The following is an 18062-nucleotide window of genomic DNA, read 5'->3' as shown; positions in this document are numbered from 1 at the left end:
CATGGAGTCTATACAGAGCTGCAGGGCTCAGTGTTACATGGAGTCTATACAGAGCTGCAGGGTTCAGTGTTACATGGAGTCTATACAGAGCTGCAGGATTCAATGTTACATGGAGTCTATACAGAGCTGCAGGGTTCAGTGTTACATGGAGTCTATACAGAGCTGCAGGGCTCAGTGTTACATGGAGTCTATACAGAGCTGCAGGGTTCAGTGTTACATGGAGTCTATACAGAGCTGCAGGGTTCAGTGTTACATGGAGTCTATACAGAGCTGCAGGGTTCAGTGTTACATGCTGGCTATAGTCAGGTGCACAGTTCTATAGTTGCTGGATTCAGATTTCAATATTTTATTAATTACATTTGTATGGCGCCAACTTATTCTGCAGGGCTTTAAATTATTATAAAGGGGGAATTTAACAATAAATGAGAGAAGCACTGATTTTGACAGGAATTATAGGTTGATGATGATCCTGCTTGAACAAGCTTACAATCTAGAGTAGGTGGGTTGAAAAAACACAATAGGAAGGGCAGTGTGGGGGATAGTAACCAAACAACAGGGTGGGAAAGTAGCAGATTTGGAAGGTGATAGTGCAGTGTGGTCCCACTAATTAACCTACGAGAGTAAGAGATAGGGTTGAGAAATGACAATATGTGTTGATCTGCTGAGTTCCTTGTTAATACAATGGAGAGCTGAAGGGTCCAATGTTACAATGGCTCCACGTAGAGCAGCACAGTTCAATATTACATGAGACTGAAAGAAAGCAGGGTTTGAGTTCAATGTGTATTAAGCTGCTGAGTCTATGAAGAGTTAATCATTTGACTACAGAGAGCTACAGAGTTCATGGTTTCTGCTGAGTTCCTATTTAAATCAGCTAATTGCACAACTTCCCACCAAAATAAAAGCAGATACCTTCCAGCCATGCTATGCAGCATCTTTAACATGGCCAAAAGATTATTATCCAGTTTGCATATGTGGAGTTCAGCCTGCACTATTCTGAAGTTAATTGCGCATCTTGAGTAACACTCGCACTTCTTAGACCGCTCAGCTACCACAGCGATCCATTCTAGCTCTCTCCTTGCGATTTAAGGAAGACGGAAAACTAATAGTGAGAAATAACACAAGACACTGGTATTTTACATGGTCTTACCTTCATTTCTATAGCTTTATCCCCTCCAATTACATCGTAGATTCTCTTTTCAGGATTATTGAGATGCTGCGGGGAAAAATAGTGTTTATCAAACAGGACAGCAGCTAAAACTATCGCTTGTATTGATGTAAATGTGGATATTCAGCTAAATAACCCTTCTTAATGAGTGAAAACATACACAGGGAATAGAGACCAGCAACAAAGGTCGGATAAGGTATCATTGTCTAATTACAAAGGACTTTGTCCTAAGAACTTACATTTCAAGGCCTTAACCCCTTAGTGACCAGACCGTGTTTCAATTTTCTTACCGTTAAGGACCAGGGCTCTTTTTACATTTCTGCGCTGTGTGTGTTTAGCTGTAATTTTCCTCTTACACATTTACTGTACCAATACACATTATAAACAGTTTTTCTCGCCATTAAATGGTCTTTCTAAAGATACAATTATTTTCATCATATCATATAATTTACTATAAAAAATATATATATAAAATATGATGAAAAAATTTAAAAATACACTTTTATTAACTTTGACTCCCAAAATCTGTTACGCATCTACAACTGCCAAAAACACCAGTGCTAAATATTTTTTAAAATTTTGTCCTGAGTTTGAAATACCCAATGTTAACATGTTCTTATCTTTTATTTGCAATAAGTACAAGTAGAACATTGCTGTTTCAACATATATATATTTTTTAAATGTATCAACAATGCTGCACTGACATTCAGCCTCTCCACACTCTGCATGGATATGCTGAACATTCCTATAGAGATGCATTGATTCAATGTATCTCTATGAGCAGATGCTGATTGGGGAGCACTGAGTAATGGGAAAGCATTGGATTGACTGAGATTGGCAATTTTGATGATCTCAGCCAAGGAGGTGGAGCAGGGGTGGAGCCAGCGCCATTGGACCAAACTGGCACTGGAATAAAGGTGAGTTTTACCATTTTATTTAAGGGGGACAAGAAGGGTCGGGGCCTAAATTGTGTTTTTAACACTATAGATTCAGGAATACATGTTTGTATTCCTGACCCTATAGTGTTCTTTTACAACAGTATTTTTTGTCAATTACTTTACAGTTCAGTGGTCTAAATGTCCAATGGAGTTTACAGCTAAATGGAATAAAGGTAGACTGTTTCAAGGAATTTACAGACAGGTGGTCTAAAGGAATATGGAAGACTTACATCAGTGATTGGGCCAAGGAGCTTACAGTTAAAGGACACACCATAATTCTCTAGGAACATGGTAGGAGATAAATGTTTATCAGCAACAAACATAAGATTGATACGAAGTTTATTTGACATCAGTAATATTAATCCAAAATGTGACATCTATTGACGGATGGAGTTTTGGGGGGGTTAAATGCTGGTGGAAACTGATTTTGAGTGTGTTGTCCCAAGATAATAGAAAGGAAAAAAACAGCAGAGCAGAGGAAAAGAGAAGAGAGATCGATAGCATCAGGGTTATTTCCCAAAGTGATAATTCAAAGTGAATTTAAGGTGAGTTTCAAATTTAAGGGAAAAAGTAGCTGAAATTGAAAAATTCTCTAAGTCAGCTAGTCTGGCCTTAACTTTGAAATTCACATTGATTCCTCGCGCTAGTGAATAAACCTGTATAACACATGGCCGAAAGTTGTTGCACAATAACCTGCAAAGTCACTTGTCTAGTGGTCTTTATGTAGAAAAGCAACCACAGAAAATGGTGGAACTATATTGGTTTGTTATCTTAATGAGCACGTTTAAAATGTAACTACACCATTGGGTATAGAAAGTGCAATAAACTGTGGGAGTGACGTACATCATAAACGTGAGACTCTGCCTTTTTCTTCTCTCTGTTCGTCTTTATCTGTGGTGAAAAAACAAACACAAAAATTAAATTCCGACGTTGGCAATCTGGGACTAGGATTACCTGGAGTTCTTCAATGGAATACTTTATTAATGCATGACATATTGATTATTACATGTACCTGGTGATGTGTGCACTGCGCCGAACTCTATTCCTGCCGTTTACTCTATTTGCAGCCCAATTAATATAATCATAAGATGCATCTCCTGACATTTCTCTTACTGTTGGAGGCTACGTGAAAACGTAGATCTGAGGGTTTGCAGTGAATCTTAGCAGATCGTTAATACTGAACAATACTATTTAAAACGTCTCTACATACACTAGCAGGTTTATTACTGAAAGGGCTAATTGCTGTGAATTCAAAGCGAATTACAATTTATTTTAACATTTTGGGCCAAAATAGCGAGGACAGAAGATACTACAAACTACTACAAAATGCTGCAACGGTCATCTGGTCACACGTCTAACTTCCCTTTATAATGTAATACAGTATACTTAATACAGTGTATCCACTATCCTCTCTAGCCAAAGCCAGGCTGATTCCCAAACTGGATAAGAATGTGAAACTGCTGAAACTGTTCCTATAGACCCACAATTAAACATGAAATACCCAACGGATTACAAGCATTCTTGCCCCACATCACACATCCGCACCATGGCTTTGCTCAAGGTGGACAATCTGTTGTACGGTACTTCTCTATTTCTGTTCTCTCTGGCTGTTACAGTGTATCAGCTGACTTCCAGTAAAATCCAAGTCACTGAGGAGGAGAACAAAAGAGCAGGGAAGGAATGGCTGGCATGGAAAAACTCAGGGGAAGATGGAAGCGAAAAATATAAATTCACAGGGGAAAATGTCATGGAATCACAGAGGGGGAAAATAACACACCAACACTGGACTCCATTTCCCCTGATCTGCGTCCACCACAACAACTACCTCTACCCTGGAAAACGGATATACAAAACCTCAGACTCCGTGAGCACTTACTGTGAACCCTGCTATCCCATCTCATTCAGAGCGGCCGCCCAAATATTGTCTCGCACTAAAATAAGAGATCGGAGAGCTGATATAAATTAAATCTCCAATGATAAGATAGAAACCCATTGCCATAAACTGATCCCATAATATCAGGACACAACAACCACTACTAACCGATGATTATATATGTCATTACAAGCAGGCAGCGGGCTGCAGGTATAATTCAATAGGCAGCAGAATCTAAATGCTATAGAGAGCGTTGTCACTGGTGGCCAATTTTAATGCACACACATTCATGATAATGAAATAAAACATAAAAACCCGAATGTATCTTATGATTTAAACACTACCAACACTATGTCACAGGCACATTATGTCATCGGCCCTACAGGCCCGCTGCAAAAATCATGGAAATGTTTTAAACTACTGCCGTTCCTTGACTTTGGCATCAACATTTAATATAAACATATTTTTGTTATTACAGCTGAATACATCTGCGTGCTTTTGAGTTATATGTATTCTGTACACATGAGATGGTGATATTGCCATTGCTGTTTTTGGTTTTAGCAGAGCATACGGTACATTTCGCTCATCAACATCTTCAGTAACCATCACCGATGCAGACCAATAACCTGCCAGAGCTCACCCCTTGAAAAATGTGTTTTGTTTTTTTTAAATGCTAATACTGATTGTTTTATAAGCCTGTTATGTCCATAAATACTAATATACACAATTATAAGTGCAATTTATTATTTCTCTAAGAGATTCGTAGTCATTACAGGATTCTGATATTATACACATGAGTGTTTAACGTGTGACGCTTCATTTGATTAGTGACTGAGCTTTTAGTACCAACCAGCATTATCAATGTGCCCCTGGTAATATGCATTGCTCTCACCTTCAGGTGGCAGTAGAGAGCTGTGAGGATAATACCATAGAGAAAAAGGATGGCATCTAGAATGTAACAGATCTCTGGTTCCTGCATTGCTGCTGCCTTAACAAAGAAATAAAGAAACAATCATTTTTTTTTACATTGGTTGGACAGTCGCAAACATTGATATGGTTAGTAAAAAATAATCAGCCACAATTTAAAAAATAAATGTAATGGTTTGTTATGGTGCTATGAGTCTGTGTGTGCTACGTGTGAACAGACTCCCAGCACTCTCAGCTTATTATTACAGCTTAAAGGAACATCACAGGGTCAGGAACATAAACCTGTATTCCTGACTCTCTTTACATTAAAGAGCCCTCTAAAAGGTGTTTTACTCACGTTTTCTCCCACGCAGGTCTCGCCGCGCCTGTCTCTGCATGACCCTGGCTCTGTGGCAGAGAACATCATATTTGATGATCTCAGCCAATTGGAGGATATTGCGCTTGCGCATTCGCAGGCAAAACTTGCTGCACCAATTAGCATCTCTCAGTAAAGATGCTAGGAATCAATGCATCTCTATTGGCGCGTTCAGTGACTCCATGCAGAGCGTGGAGATGCTGAACACCAGTACTGCACACTGTACAGCACTGACACAGGAAGCACCTCTAGTGGTCTTCAGAGTGACTGCCTTTAGAGGATTTACTAGGCAGCAATGTAAACACTGCCTTTTCTCTGAACAGGCAGTACTTACACTAAAAATCCTGTGGGGACAGGTTATAGACACCAGAACAACTACATTAAGCTGTAGTTTTTCTGGTGAGTATAGTGTTCCTTTAAGCTTGGATAGATTTATACTGATAAAGCAGAAGTGTTATTTCCTCATTATCAGTGTAGAGGGTCTAGGCAACTCTACACTGTTTTTGTCAAAGCACACCAAAAGAGCTTTAGAGGAAACAAGCCTACAGTACCATAGTCACTCCAATAAACAGTAGAAGTGATGATGCTAAAAAAAATGTATTTTTGAGTTATTAAATATTAAAATTGTATAAATGCAGTCATGGAAATTAAATTAATGTTTTTGGATAATATGCTATTTTTTTTTCTTTATTAATCATAACACCGCAAAAAGCATTACAGAGACAAGCTCTCAACATGGATGAATAAAAAACAAAAAAAAATTTGCACGAAAACAAAAACAATATTATATAAAGGAAATATTCAAATTGTTATGCGTGTATATAACCATTGTTCCTATGATTAAAGACCTAAGGGGCTGAAAAGCATTAGGAGTTTTGTGTTTTGATGCCAATAAACTTTTTTGAACACCCTTGTCTCGGTTGTTAATTTTTTCGCGTTGTCATTAGGCCTCTCTCCATGCTGTAAGTGAGTGGAGCTTTGTCTCTCTTTAACAAATAGATTATGTATACTTTAAGTTCCATCTACATACAAATGGCGTACTATTGTTGATTCCTGTATGCCTGGGCCAACTATTGCAATAAAAGAAAATAAAAATGTAAAGTTATTTTAATAGCGTAAGGATTTTTTTGTTGTTGCTTTTTTTTTCGTACATAAATGTTTCGTGTAAAATAAATAAAATTGAAAACAAAAACAAAACATTTGCAATTGCATTTTGAAATTTAAAAAAAAAACTTGAAAAAAAACACAAAAACAAAAGTAAAAACAAATGTTAAAAGTAAAAAAAACACACACACATCTGATAGCAGCATCTTAGAGAGACAGACCCACAACATCCGACAAGAGACAAAAAACACAGAGATTAGCTTCACAATGCATAAACATATATACGAGTTGAGAAAGAAAAAAAGGGCAAGTTTACACAGGGATTAAAATCGGACACAGAGAGATGATAAATGAGATCTGATTTGATCACTTGAAGATAAGTCTTCGACATGATTTCACAAGTTCACTGAGCTGTCATGTGTTCTGAGTGTACTTACATAGTGAATGTGAATTGTTGGGTATTGGACAGGGAATATTAGGCTAAAAAAAGTCACATTGGAAAAATCTCCACCCCAACTATGTTACTAGTTCAGATACCTTGGCCTAAATGTTTACATTTCCTACCCAATTTCCAATAATTAAAGTTTAGAGTATTATTTTCGAGTCCATTTTAAAGACTGTAAAAAATTATATTCAGATTAAATACACTTCAAAAAAAATTTAAAGTAATTTTGAAATAATTGCAAAACCTACAGAGAGCATATTGGACAGCGTGGCCCTCTTTTATCTTACTCTCGTTTAATTGTGCAGAATGTTATCTTGCGATAAAATGCAATATGCACGAGAGATAACCATTGGAGACTGGCATATTTTTTTTATGCTAAACCAGAGATCCCCATAGAAGAGCTTAAGAATCATTACAATTCCAGATTTAAAATCAATATCTCCACTGAAATATACTTGTCAAATGCTTAATTAATTGACCCTATCGGACATTATTTGGTTACGCAATCAGCTAGCGGACAAACAGTTAAAAAAAGAACTCCCAAAAAAATAAATGATATCTATATATATTATGATATATATTAAAATAAATAGCATTATAAGAATTGATCATTGAGTTTCTGTTTAAAGGTTACACCCTCACATAGCCGCCTATGGTGTGATTAGAATAGAAGGGACTTCTATTGCCGGCTGCCTCGTGGTTAATATGAGTCTGGGGACCACCGAGTGTGCCAATTTATTTATTTTTAATAAAAAATTCCTTGCTGGCAGTTTGCATCGCCAGAGGCCACATATTATGGATTTCTGTAGTTTCACTGGTAAAAACATGTGAATTTATTTTGCAAACATGCCTTACACTGGAAATGCAGTATTAGGTATTTTGTTAGTGTTTAATAGATATCTGAATTTTATACTTAATACAGAATTCCAACAAATTATCTAAAGTTTTTGTTTTATTATATTTTTTCTTTTTTTTTTGAATACACAGTATTTTTCCAATATGGATGCAAACATTTCTTGCAATTAAGCGCATTTAGCTGTATATGTTGCATTTAACAAATAACCGATTTGTAACTCCGTGAAAATCGCTGTGTTTTGAGACTTCAGTAAACAATTCTCAAAACAGCGTGTGAATTTCTTGGATGGAAATTCCCTAGAACAGTTATTAATCACCACACACTCTGCAATATCTGTCCCTCTTAAAGAGGTCTCTACAATGGTGTTGAAATACCACCAGTAAGCAAACAGAATTAACCTGAACGTTACATGATCACATATTGCTTCTAAATTGAACACAAAAATACTTTTTTTTTTTGCCAATTAAAACAATAATAACTAATAAATATGTTGTAACAACAAATCTATACCGTTATTTATGTAGTAAAAATAGTCTGATTTAATAAAATGCTATTTTTGTACATTGACCTTTATGGAATATTTTTGGATACGATTTTCAGGTGATTTCATATTTTTGGATATAGGTTTACAATTAAATTTCAATATTACAAAATATATATATTTTTTTTATAATATATTCATATCTGTGATGTTCCTCTGTAAACTGTCGTGACATCTTTGTTTACACACAAATATGACATAAAAAAATAAATATATAGTGATATTTTTTTAAAAAATCTAATATTTTTAAAAATATTAAATAATTTGAAAAGTGTATCCGAAAATGTCAAATCATTTGACAAACTTAACCTAAAAAATTTAAATCGAGGCCACTGTTGAGAAAATAAATGACATATTAGTTCAGATATCAATCTAGTCTAATATGTTCAGCTCCAGATAAAATGATAAAAAAATGTGTTTCTAGAATCATGGACAGCCTGTCCTACAGTAATTAAAATCCACCCATGAGTCACACTAATTTGAATAGATTATAGATAATACGTAATAAAAATAATTTTAAAAAAAGTTTTGTAGTGTAGTTTTAGTAGTACAATATAACGTATATCCATTATTCATTTTCCCTTGAGAATATTTTAATATTTTAAGATTCAAACTGGAAATATTCTTCAAACAGCTAGTCTTGACTTAAATTTTACATTCTCATTTTGGTAAATAAACAGTTTAATAATCTCACCAATCCAAAACACGCACAGACACCTGTATACACATATGCGTTCACCAACACACACAAATAAGAACCTAAAATGTCTAACTGTAACGCTATACAGCAGAACTGTATTTCATTGTTCAACATTAGGAATATTCCAATTTCTGTATGTCCGTATATTTTTACCCTTTCCAATTCAGGTACTGTTTTAATATGTTTGAATAATCAGAAAATGCGGTATTCGCTAAATTTTGCATTTTTAGAGGTACTAGATGCAGACTGGGGTACAAATAGCCAGTGTTGCGATAATCTGCTCAATATGACCAATTCTACCCAATATTTTAGTGGTTTTGGCAAATTAAGTAATTTTCAAATGGCGACAATGGTGTTACCTTAAAACTCAAATCACGGACATTATATTCATTTTTAGGAGAAAGAAAATCTACTGGACAAACAAATAAATAAATTAAAGCGTTAGTTTGTTAGACCAGGAATTTAAGATTTTATTCTAAAACAGCCGGACTAAGAAAAACAAGCTTAAAAATGTATCCAATTTGTCTATTTTAGTTCCTCTAAACCTGTCGATTTTCCTTAATTTCTCATTAAGCAAATAAGCCTGTCTGAAAATATAACCAGGCTCAGACTACACACATTTTACATTGCTATTTAAAACAAAACACATCAAAAAAACAAAAAACAAGAAAACCAATAGTTAATATTTTTAGCATAAAATGACAGAAATTGTAATGCTTTTATTAAGACTAGGACGTACTGGGAAATAAGCTATCAGTGTGGCCAATCAGATATCCTACCTGTTGATTTTAATATTTGAAGGATGTGTAGGTAACACAGGTCTCCCCGCTGCTGTAGTTAGAATCGAGTCACGAAAACCCCGGGGAGTAGGTGCCCTGGTCAACTTCTTCCTGTCCTTCAGAGAATTTGCCGGTTCTGGGTGCGTGACACATCTTATGTCCAAAACCACAGGAAGCATCGTCTCTATCTGCCCAACCCCTCACTTGCAGTTCCTCACACTAAACTACACATAGAAGGGACTTTTTAAAATAGGTTTCTTTTTTTCTCTCTTACAGAGCTTTGAACTGGATTCTGTTTTAAATAAATAAAAAAATAAAAAAATCTTTAAGGGTTACTGTAAGCGCCATAAGCAATTTGGCACGCTGTAGTGGTTATGGTTCCAGCAGTCCTCTCGGTGAACGGTCATATTACAAAAGTTTAATTTGTTTATTTGATGCCCGTTTTTTTTACAAAAAAAACAAATGTATATTGAAGATTTTACAAATTACATCATAATCCAGTTCAGAAAAGGCAAAGTTAGGGCAAATATTGGAAATGAAGAATAGGAGTTCAATCTTTAAATGTTTACTCTTTGCTGGCTGCTAGGTACATATGATAGAGCTTATTTTTAATAACGATTGACAGGTAGCGAAGATGGAGGTAACCACTTGCAGTATAAAGAGGTGAGGATTTCTACATTTAAAGGGACACTGTAGTCACCAAAACAACTTTAGCTTAAAGGACCACTATAGGCACCCAGACCACTTCAGCTTAACCCCTTAAGGACACATGACATGTGTGACATTTCATGATTCCCTTTTATTCCTGAAGTTTGGTCCTTAAGGGGTTAATGAAGTGGTCTGGGTGCCAGGTCCATCTAGGGTTAACCCTGCCTGCTGTAAACATAGCAGTTTCAGAGAGACTGCTATGTTTACCTATGGGTTAATCCAGCCTCTAGTGGCTGTCTCATTGACAGCCGCTGGAGGCGCTTCCGAGCTTCTCACTGTGATAATCACAGTGAGAAGACGCCAGCGTCCATAGGAAAGCATTGAGAATGCTTTCCTATGGACTGATTGAATGCGCATTCAGCCGATGACGTCCGAAGTAAGATTTTAACCCCTTCCTCCAACTTCAGCCCGGCGGGAGGGGGGACCTATTAATACTATAGTGCCAGACAAACAAGTTTGTTTTCCTGGCACTTTAGTGGTCCTTTAATGAAGCAGTTTTGGTGAACAGATCATGCCCTTGCAGTTTTACTGCAAAATTCACTGTCATTTAGGAGTTCAATTACTTAGTTTATGCAGCCCTAGCCAGACCTCCCTGCATGTGACTTGCACAGCCTTCGTAAACGCTTCCTGTAAAAAGTCATCTAATGTTTACACTTCCTTTATTGCAAACTCTGTTTAATTTAGAATTTTCTATCTCCTGTTCTGTTAATAGCTTGCTAGACCTTACAGGAGCCTCCTGTATGTAATTACAGTTCAATTCACAGAGCTGGAGATAAAAAAACAAACAAAAAAACATTTAAAGCAAGTTACATCCGATTGAAAATGAAACCATTTTTTTCGTGCAGGCTGTGTCAGTCACAGCCAGGGATGGTGTGGCTAGGGCTACATAAACAGAAACAAAAGTGAATGGCACTAAATTAAGCAGTGATACTTCAGGGGCATGATCTATACATCAAAACTGCTTCATTAAGCTGAAGTTGTTTTGGTGACTTTTAGTGTCCCTTTATTTTTTTTCCCTTCACACCTCACATGTATATATATATATATATATATATATATATATATATATATATATATATATATATATATATATGTATTTGTTTAATAGAGATAAACAGAATATTTAAAAAAAAAAAAAGCTACAGTTCCTCTTTAAGAATAGCTTGACACTTACCTGTCTCTGTTGAGCACTTCCAGTCCAGCCAGTCTGAACTAGTTGCAATTTATAGTTTAGCATTACCTTATTAACTCAAACCAAATTGGGATAATATTTACTGGCTGAAATCTGCAGGAAAAGTAAGAGCGGCGTTTGTTTTAGAAGCATGCTCACGTTATGAAACAAATCTATTAACAGAACTGTTGGGACTTCAAAGCATTTCACGTTTTACGCCAAAATTGACAAGTTAAAAATAAATAAATAAATCAGACAGTAATGTTGGTCAGCTATTTATAATAAACTTTGAAATTTTCTTTGAACTGACAATTCCCAAAAAGATTTTTGGTAAATGGTAAAAAGATTTTGTATAGGTCATCAAAAATGGCCAATGTGTAGATTTGATGTGCCAATAAAGGCACAAAGACAACAAAGTATACATTTAACTTACCATAAATAGCTTGATATTGCTCACAAGGAGGTTGTATCAGTGGTATACATTTAAATGATCAATTAACTCCTCTCTCTATAAATCTTAGAGATAAACTCTAGCCAGTCTAGTCAAAAGTACATAGTTACAGGAAAATGATAAGTTATAGCAAAATGTCTTAGTTCTACGAGGGGAAAATTACCCTGAACAAACTCCCTCCCCCCCCAAAAACAAAATTTCCCAAAAACATACCCTGTCTATTTTTTAAACTTGACAATTGCTTCAAATACTTTTAACTTGTGCCTTCCTCAGGCCTTATAAATAACTGTAGGTAGTTCACAACAGCTTGATGAATTTCATTTTAAATATTCTTTATTTTTGCAGTGCAAAAAAACATACACCCTTATGGATACATGAGTATAAAGCTACTGTACTGTTTTTGATAACATGCAAAGAAGGCACATAGAGTTAGAGAAAATAATAACAGACTAGGAACGTTGAGCAAGATTTTTCAGGCCAGTAAGCCTTATTTCAGTAGTGGGGAAAGTGATGGAAACCATGTTAAAGGATAGGATTGTTGAATATCTAAAAACACATGGATTTCAAGATCAGAGACAACATGGGTTTACTTCAGGGAGATCATGCCAAACTAATCTTATTGATTTTTTTTGATTGGGTAACTAAAATAATAGATCAGGGTGGTGCAGTAGACATTGCTTACCTAGATTTCAGTAAGGCTTTTGACACTGTTGCACATAGAAGGCTTATCAATAAACTGCAATCTTTAAGTTTGGATTCTATGAGGTTTGAATGTTGCAATCGAAGTGAAACATAAATAAATAAACACAAGCAAATTTTCAATCAAAATGTTTATTTAATAACTTTAGTGATACACGTTGGAGAATGGCCGTGGACCTTTGTTACGGATTTCATAATTCCAAATAAACCATAACCATATGAATAATAATAAACCATAACTTTTAAAACCAACATATTAAATAACCACTTTCCGAGGCTTCGCCCCCCTCCAAAGCCAGGAGCCATAAATATCTCTTCAACCAAATCCACCAAACCCACCCGCCTGTGCTGACCAGGAGGGCGACTTACATCCCAACGCCACCGAGGTTCTGGGCTACCAAACTCGGTGGCCCCCCAACGCCCACGGCCATCTCTAACATGGATTGAATCTCCAAATTAAAAATATCCAAACCAATATCCGACAAGTGAACTTCGTCGCCCCTATAAAAGCCAGCGCAATTGCCCTCAATATCCCTATGCCTATATGAGGTCATTCCTAGGGTTGGTAAAAAAAATTCCAACGCTCTATTTACTTTCCTACGTACCCTTTCCAATGGTTTCAAAAAAAAAAAAAAACTTACTTTTAACCAGCAATGCCTTGGGATAATCTCCGACCAGATGAACCGAGCATCTGGAAATATTTGTGTTATACATACCAAATCATACCAAATCATTTTTAATCTCTTTTATCAAGTTGGCCGATTTTGTTAAGCCAATATCATTCCCTCCCAAATGAACTATTACCACCTCTGGATAGGGAAAACAACATACATTGTTGTATAATTTCAAATAATTGAGACCACTTGGCCCCACGAATTCCTTTCCAAAAGACTTCATTGCTTTCTAATCCGAGATTTTCACCATATGACCGTTCTTTTGCCCTCTTCTGGGCCCAAAATATAAACGAATGACCAATTACCCAGGCAATCGCCGGCTTCTTATTACCTATCAAAAGAAGATTATTAACATATATGCCAATGTTCATATACATCTATAAAATTTAATAACATGGAGCCGATATAAAAAAAAAAAAATATATATATATATATTTTTGTGTATCAAATGAGGCCTAACGTATAATTGAAATCTATTAGGCTCCCATCTTCCCAACCTTTGAATCATTCTATCACTTAAACCACACCTTGCTGCTTCTGTTGCCGCTCCAATTCTAAAAGAATGAGATGAATAATGCTCCTTGCCTAAATTTAACTTGTCTATGTATAACTTAAAGACCTTTGTAAATTGGAACTTAGTCAAAGGAATGGTGTCCCTATGCATGAAAAATGGGCCTTCAACCCTTGGTCTAATTGACAAGTAATTTTCGGTCACCTTAACCGGACACAAAAAAGAACCTTGGATCTCCAGCAATGTTAACCAGGGCCGGATTAAGAGCCCAGTGGGCCTGGTGCTGATAATTATGATGGGCCTAATTACAAAATCTTATTGACCAAAAAAACTAAAACAGTCCTACCTCCTAAGCGTCATGTATCTGATGGAGATGATGCTGTAGGGAAACTCATAGGATGCAACTATGAGAAAACACATACCCTTTGCTAATCTCATGCTTTCATCTTTCAAGTAAACCCATACCCCCTAACAGCAGTGTCCAGTAAAGCAGGAAGTCTATGGATGCGGTAAAAGGGTGGGCTACTGACACAAATCACATAACCAGAACGGCCGAAAGGGCGAACATACACAAACAGGGGGAATGTCTGTGTCCCTATGTCTCCCAGTCCCTTAGTCAGGGCTGCCATCAGAAATTTTGGGGCCCCTGACAAAGCACAAGGTCTGGGCCCCTCCACCCCTCCCCCTCCCTCCCGGGCCCGCCCACGCCCTACCTAGTCCACTGACAATGATGCGGGACTGAATGTGGTGTGTATAGTGTAAGTGAATTAGAATGTGTGTAATGGATGTAGTGTTTGTGTGCATTAGACACTGTTTGTGCAGTGAATGCAGAGTGTGTTAGTGTAGCGGATGCAGTGTGTATAGTGAACGCAGAGTGTGTTTGAGTAGTGGATGTAGTGTGTGTACAGTGATGTAGTGTGTGTTTGTGTAGTGGATGTAGTGTTTGTATGTACTAGATGAAATGTGTTTAGTGGATGCAGTGTCTGTAGTTGATGTAGTGTGTGTATTAGACGCAGTGTCTGTGTATAGTGAATGCAGAGTGTTTCAATTTGTGGTGGATGTAGTGTGTGTACTGTGAATACAGGATGTTTGTGTAGTGGATGCTGTGTGTGTCAGTATAGTGAATCCAGAGTGTGTGCATAGTTTAGTGAATGCAGAGTGTGTGTTAGTGTGTAATGAATGCAGAGTGTGTGTTAGTGTGTAGTGAATGCAGAGTTTGTCAGTGTAATGAATGTAGTGTGTGTGTTAGTGCAGTGAATGCAGAGTGTTTGTAAATGTGTAGCGGATGCAGAGTGTGTGTTAGTGTAGTGAATGCAGAGAGTGTTTGAGTAGTGGATGTAGTGTGTGTACAGTGATGTAGTGTGTGTTTGTGTAGTGGATGTAGTGTTTGTATGTAATAGATTAAATGTGTTTAGTGGATGCAGTGTCTGTAGTGGATGTAGTGTGTGTATTAGACGCAGTGTCTGTGTATAGTGAATGCAGAGTGTTTCAATTTGTGGTGGATGTAGTGTGTGTACTGTGAATACAGGATGTTTGTGTAGTGGATGCTGTGTGTACAGTTAATGCAGAGTGTAGGTTAGTGTAGTGAATGCAGAGTGTGTGTCAGTATAGTGAATCCAGAGTGTGTGCATAGTTTAGTGAATGCAGAGTGTGTGTTAGTGTGTAGTGAATGCAGAGTGTGTCAGTGTAATGAATGTAGTGTGTCTGTAAATTTGTAGTGAATGCAGAGTGTGTGTTAATGTGTAGTGAATGCAGAGAGTGTGTTAATGTGTAGTGAATGCAGAGAGTGTGTTAGTGTAGTGAATGCAGAGAGTGTGTTAGTGTAGTGAATGCAGAGAGTGTGTTAGTGTGTAGCGGATGCAGAGTCTGTGTTAGTGTAGTGAATGCAGAGTGTTAATGTGTAGTGAATGCAGAGAGTGTGTTAGTGTGTAGCGGATGCAGAGTGTGTGTTAGTGTAGTGAATGCAGAGTGTGTTAGTGTGTAGCGGATGCAGAGTGTGTGTTAGTGTAGTGAATGCAGAGTGTGGTAATGTGTAGCGAATGCAGTGTGTGTCAGTATAGTGGATGCAGTGAGTGTGTTAGTGTGTAGTGTATGCAGAGTGCATGTTGTATTAGTGAATGCAGTGTGTGTATTGTATTAGTGTATGCACTGTGTGTGTTAGTGTATGCAGTGTGTGTTGTATTAGTGAATGCAGTGTGTGTATTGTATTAGTGTATGCACTGTGTGTGTTAGTGTATGCAGTGTGTGTTGTATTAGTGTATGCAGTGTGTGTGTTTGTGTATGCGGTGTGTGTTGTATTAGTGTATGCAGTGTGTGTTGTGTCAGTGTATGCAGAGTGTGTTGTGTTAGTGTATGCAGTGTGTGTTGTGTTAGTGTATGCAGTGTGTGTTGTGTTAGTGTATGCAGTGTGTGTTGTGTTAGTGTATGCAGTGTGTGTTGTGTTAGTGTATGCAGTGTGTGTTGTGTTAGTGTATGCAGTGTGTGTTGTGTTGACTATGCAGTGTGTGTGTTGTGTCAGTGTATGCAGAGTGTGTGTGTTGTGTCAGTGGATGCAGTGTGTGTGTGTTGTGTTAGTGTATGCAGTGTGTGTTGTTAGTGTATGCAGTGTGTGTTGTTAGTGTATGTGGTGTGTGTGTTGTGTCAGTGTATGCAGAGTGTGTGTTGTGTTAGTGTATGCAGTGTGTGTTGTGCTAGTGTATGTGGTGTGTGTGTTGTGTCAGTGTATGCAGTGTGTGTGTGTGTTGTGTTAGTGTATGCAGTGTGTGTGTGTTGTGTTAGTGTATGCAGTGTGTGTGTGTTGTGTTAGTGTATGTAGTGTGTGTGTGTGTTGTGTCAGTGTATGTAGTGTGTGTTGTGTTAGTGTATATAATGTGTGTGTGTTGTGTCAGTGTATGTAGTGTGTGTGTGTGTGTGTGTTGTGTTAGTGTATATAGTGTGTGTTGTGTCAGTGTATGTAGTGTGTGTGTGTGTGTGTGTGTGTGTTGTGTCAGTGTATGTAGTGTGTGTGTTGTGTCAGTGTATGTAGTGTGTGTGTGTGTTGTGTCAGTGTATGTAGTGTGTGTGTGTGTTGTGTCAGTGTATGTAGTGTGTGTGTGTTGTGTCAGTGTATGTAGTGTGTGTGTGTGTGTTGTGTCAGTGTATGTAGTGTGTGTGTGTGTGTGTGTGTTGTGTCAGTGTATGTAGTGTGTGTGTGTGTTGTGTCAGTGTATGTAGTGTGTGTGTGTGTGTTGTGTCAGTGTATGTAGTGTGTGTGTTGTGTCAGTGTATGTAGTGTGTGTGTTGTGTCAGTGTATGTAGTGTGTGTGTTGTGTCAGTGTATGTAGTGTGTGTGTTGTGTCAGTGTATGTAGTGTGTGTGTTGTGTCAGTGTATGTAGTGTGTGTGTTGTGTCAGTGTATGTAGTGTGTGTGTGTAAATGTCTAATGAGGAGGGGGAGGGGGGGCATTTTAACATTATTTTAAAAAAAAATTAATTAATTAAATTGTTTCTCCCCCCTCCCTGCTTACCTGTGTCTAGGGAGGGGGGAGATTCCATCCCCGGTGGTCCGGTGGCATGGTGGGGCCCCCCGGGTTCCCTGTTACCGCAGAGGGGGCCCAGGCAGCACACTGCTTCTCCTCTTCTCTCCTCCAATAACTCTCGCGAGACCCGCGGAGCGTTGCCATGGCAACCGGGTCTCGCAAGCGTTATTAGCAGGGAGGAGATATGAAGAAGCAGTGTGCTGCCTGGGCCCCCTCTGCGGTAACAGGGAGCCGGGGGCCCGGGGCTGCACACATAGATAGCGATATTCGCTATCTATGTGTGCAGAGAAAGAAAGTGGGGCCCGAGCAGTCCGGGCCCCCCAGGGCCGCCGGGCCCGTGACAACTGTCACGGTTGTCACCCCCTGATGGCGGCCCTGCCCTTAGTGTTTGTGTCCTCATGTCTCCCAGTGTCCCCATGTCACTAGGGGACATTGAGAGACATTGGGACACTGGGAGACATGGGGACACAGATACTAGGGAACACTGGGAGACCTGGGAAATCTGAGACTCTTGGGGACACTGGGTGACAGACACGAGGGGACACGGGGAGACATGGGGCACTGAGACACTGTGATATATAGGAGACACTGGAGACTTGATAAAAACCTGGGTACAGGTCAAAATGTTGCGGTGTCCAATAAACCTGC

At 38.0% G+C, this 18062-nt stretch overlaps 1 protein-coding gene across 1 annotated transcript in view; it reads right to left on the bottom strand.

Annotated features, from left to right (window-relative positions):
• The window catches only part of FCER1G (Fc epsilon receptor Ig), a 28607-nt gene extending 18789 nt beyond the window's left edge, over positions 1–9818 (bottom strand). The window contains exons 1-4 of the mRNA XM_063440295.1: positions 9684–9818; positions 4869–4964; positions 2947–2994; positions 1148–1213 (exon numbers count right to left, since the gene is read on the bottom strand). Coding sequence (XP_063296365.1) covers positions 1148–1213; positions 2947–2994; positions 4869–4955 — 201 coding nt within the window. The 5' untranslated portion in view covers positions 4956–4964; positions 9684–9818. The remainder of the gene's footprint in view (positions 1–1147; positions 1214–2946; positions 2995–4868; positions 4965–9683) is intronic.
• Positions 9819–18062: the final 8244 nt, after the last annotated feature.

This window comes from Pelobates fuscus, chromosome 13 (assembly GCF_036172605.1).
Source record: "Pelobates fuscus isolate aPelFus1 chromosome 13, aPelFus1.pri, whole genome shotgun sequence".
NCBI lineage: Eukaryota > Metazoa > Chordata > Amphibia > Anura > Pelobatidae > Pelobates > Pelobates fuscus.
The sequence above is the reverse complement of the archived record's forward strand: the minus strand, read 5'-3'. Positions and strand labels throughout refer to the sequence as shown.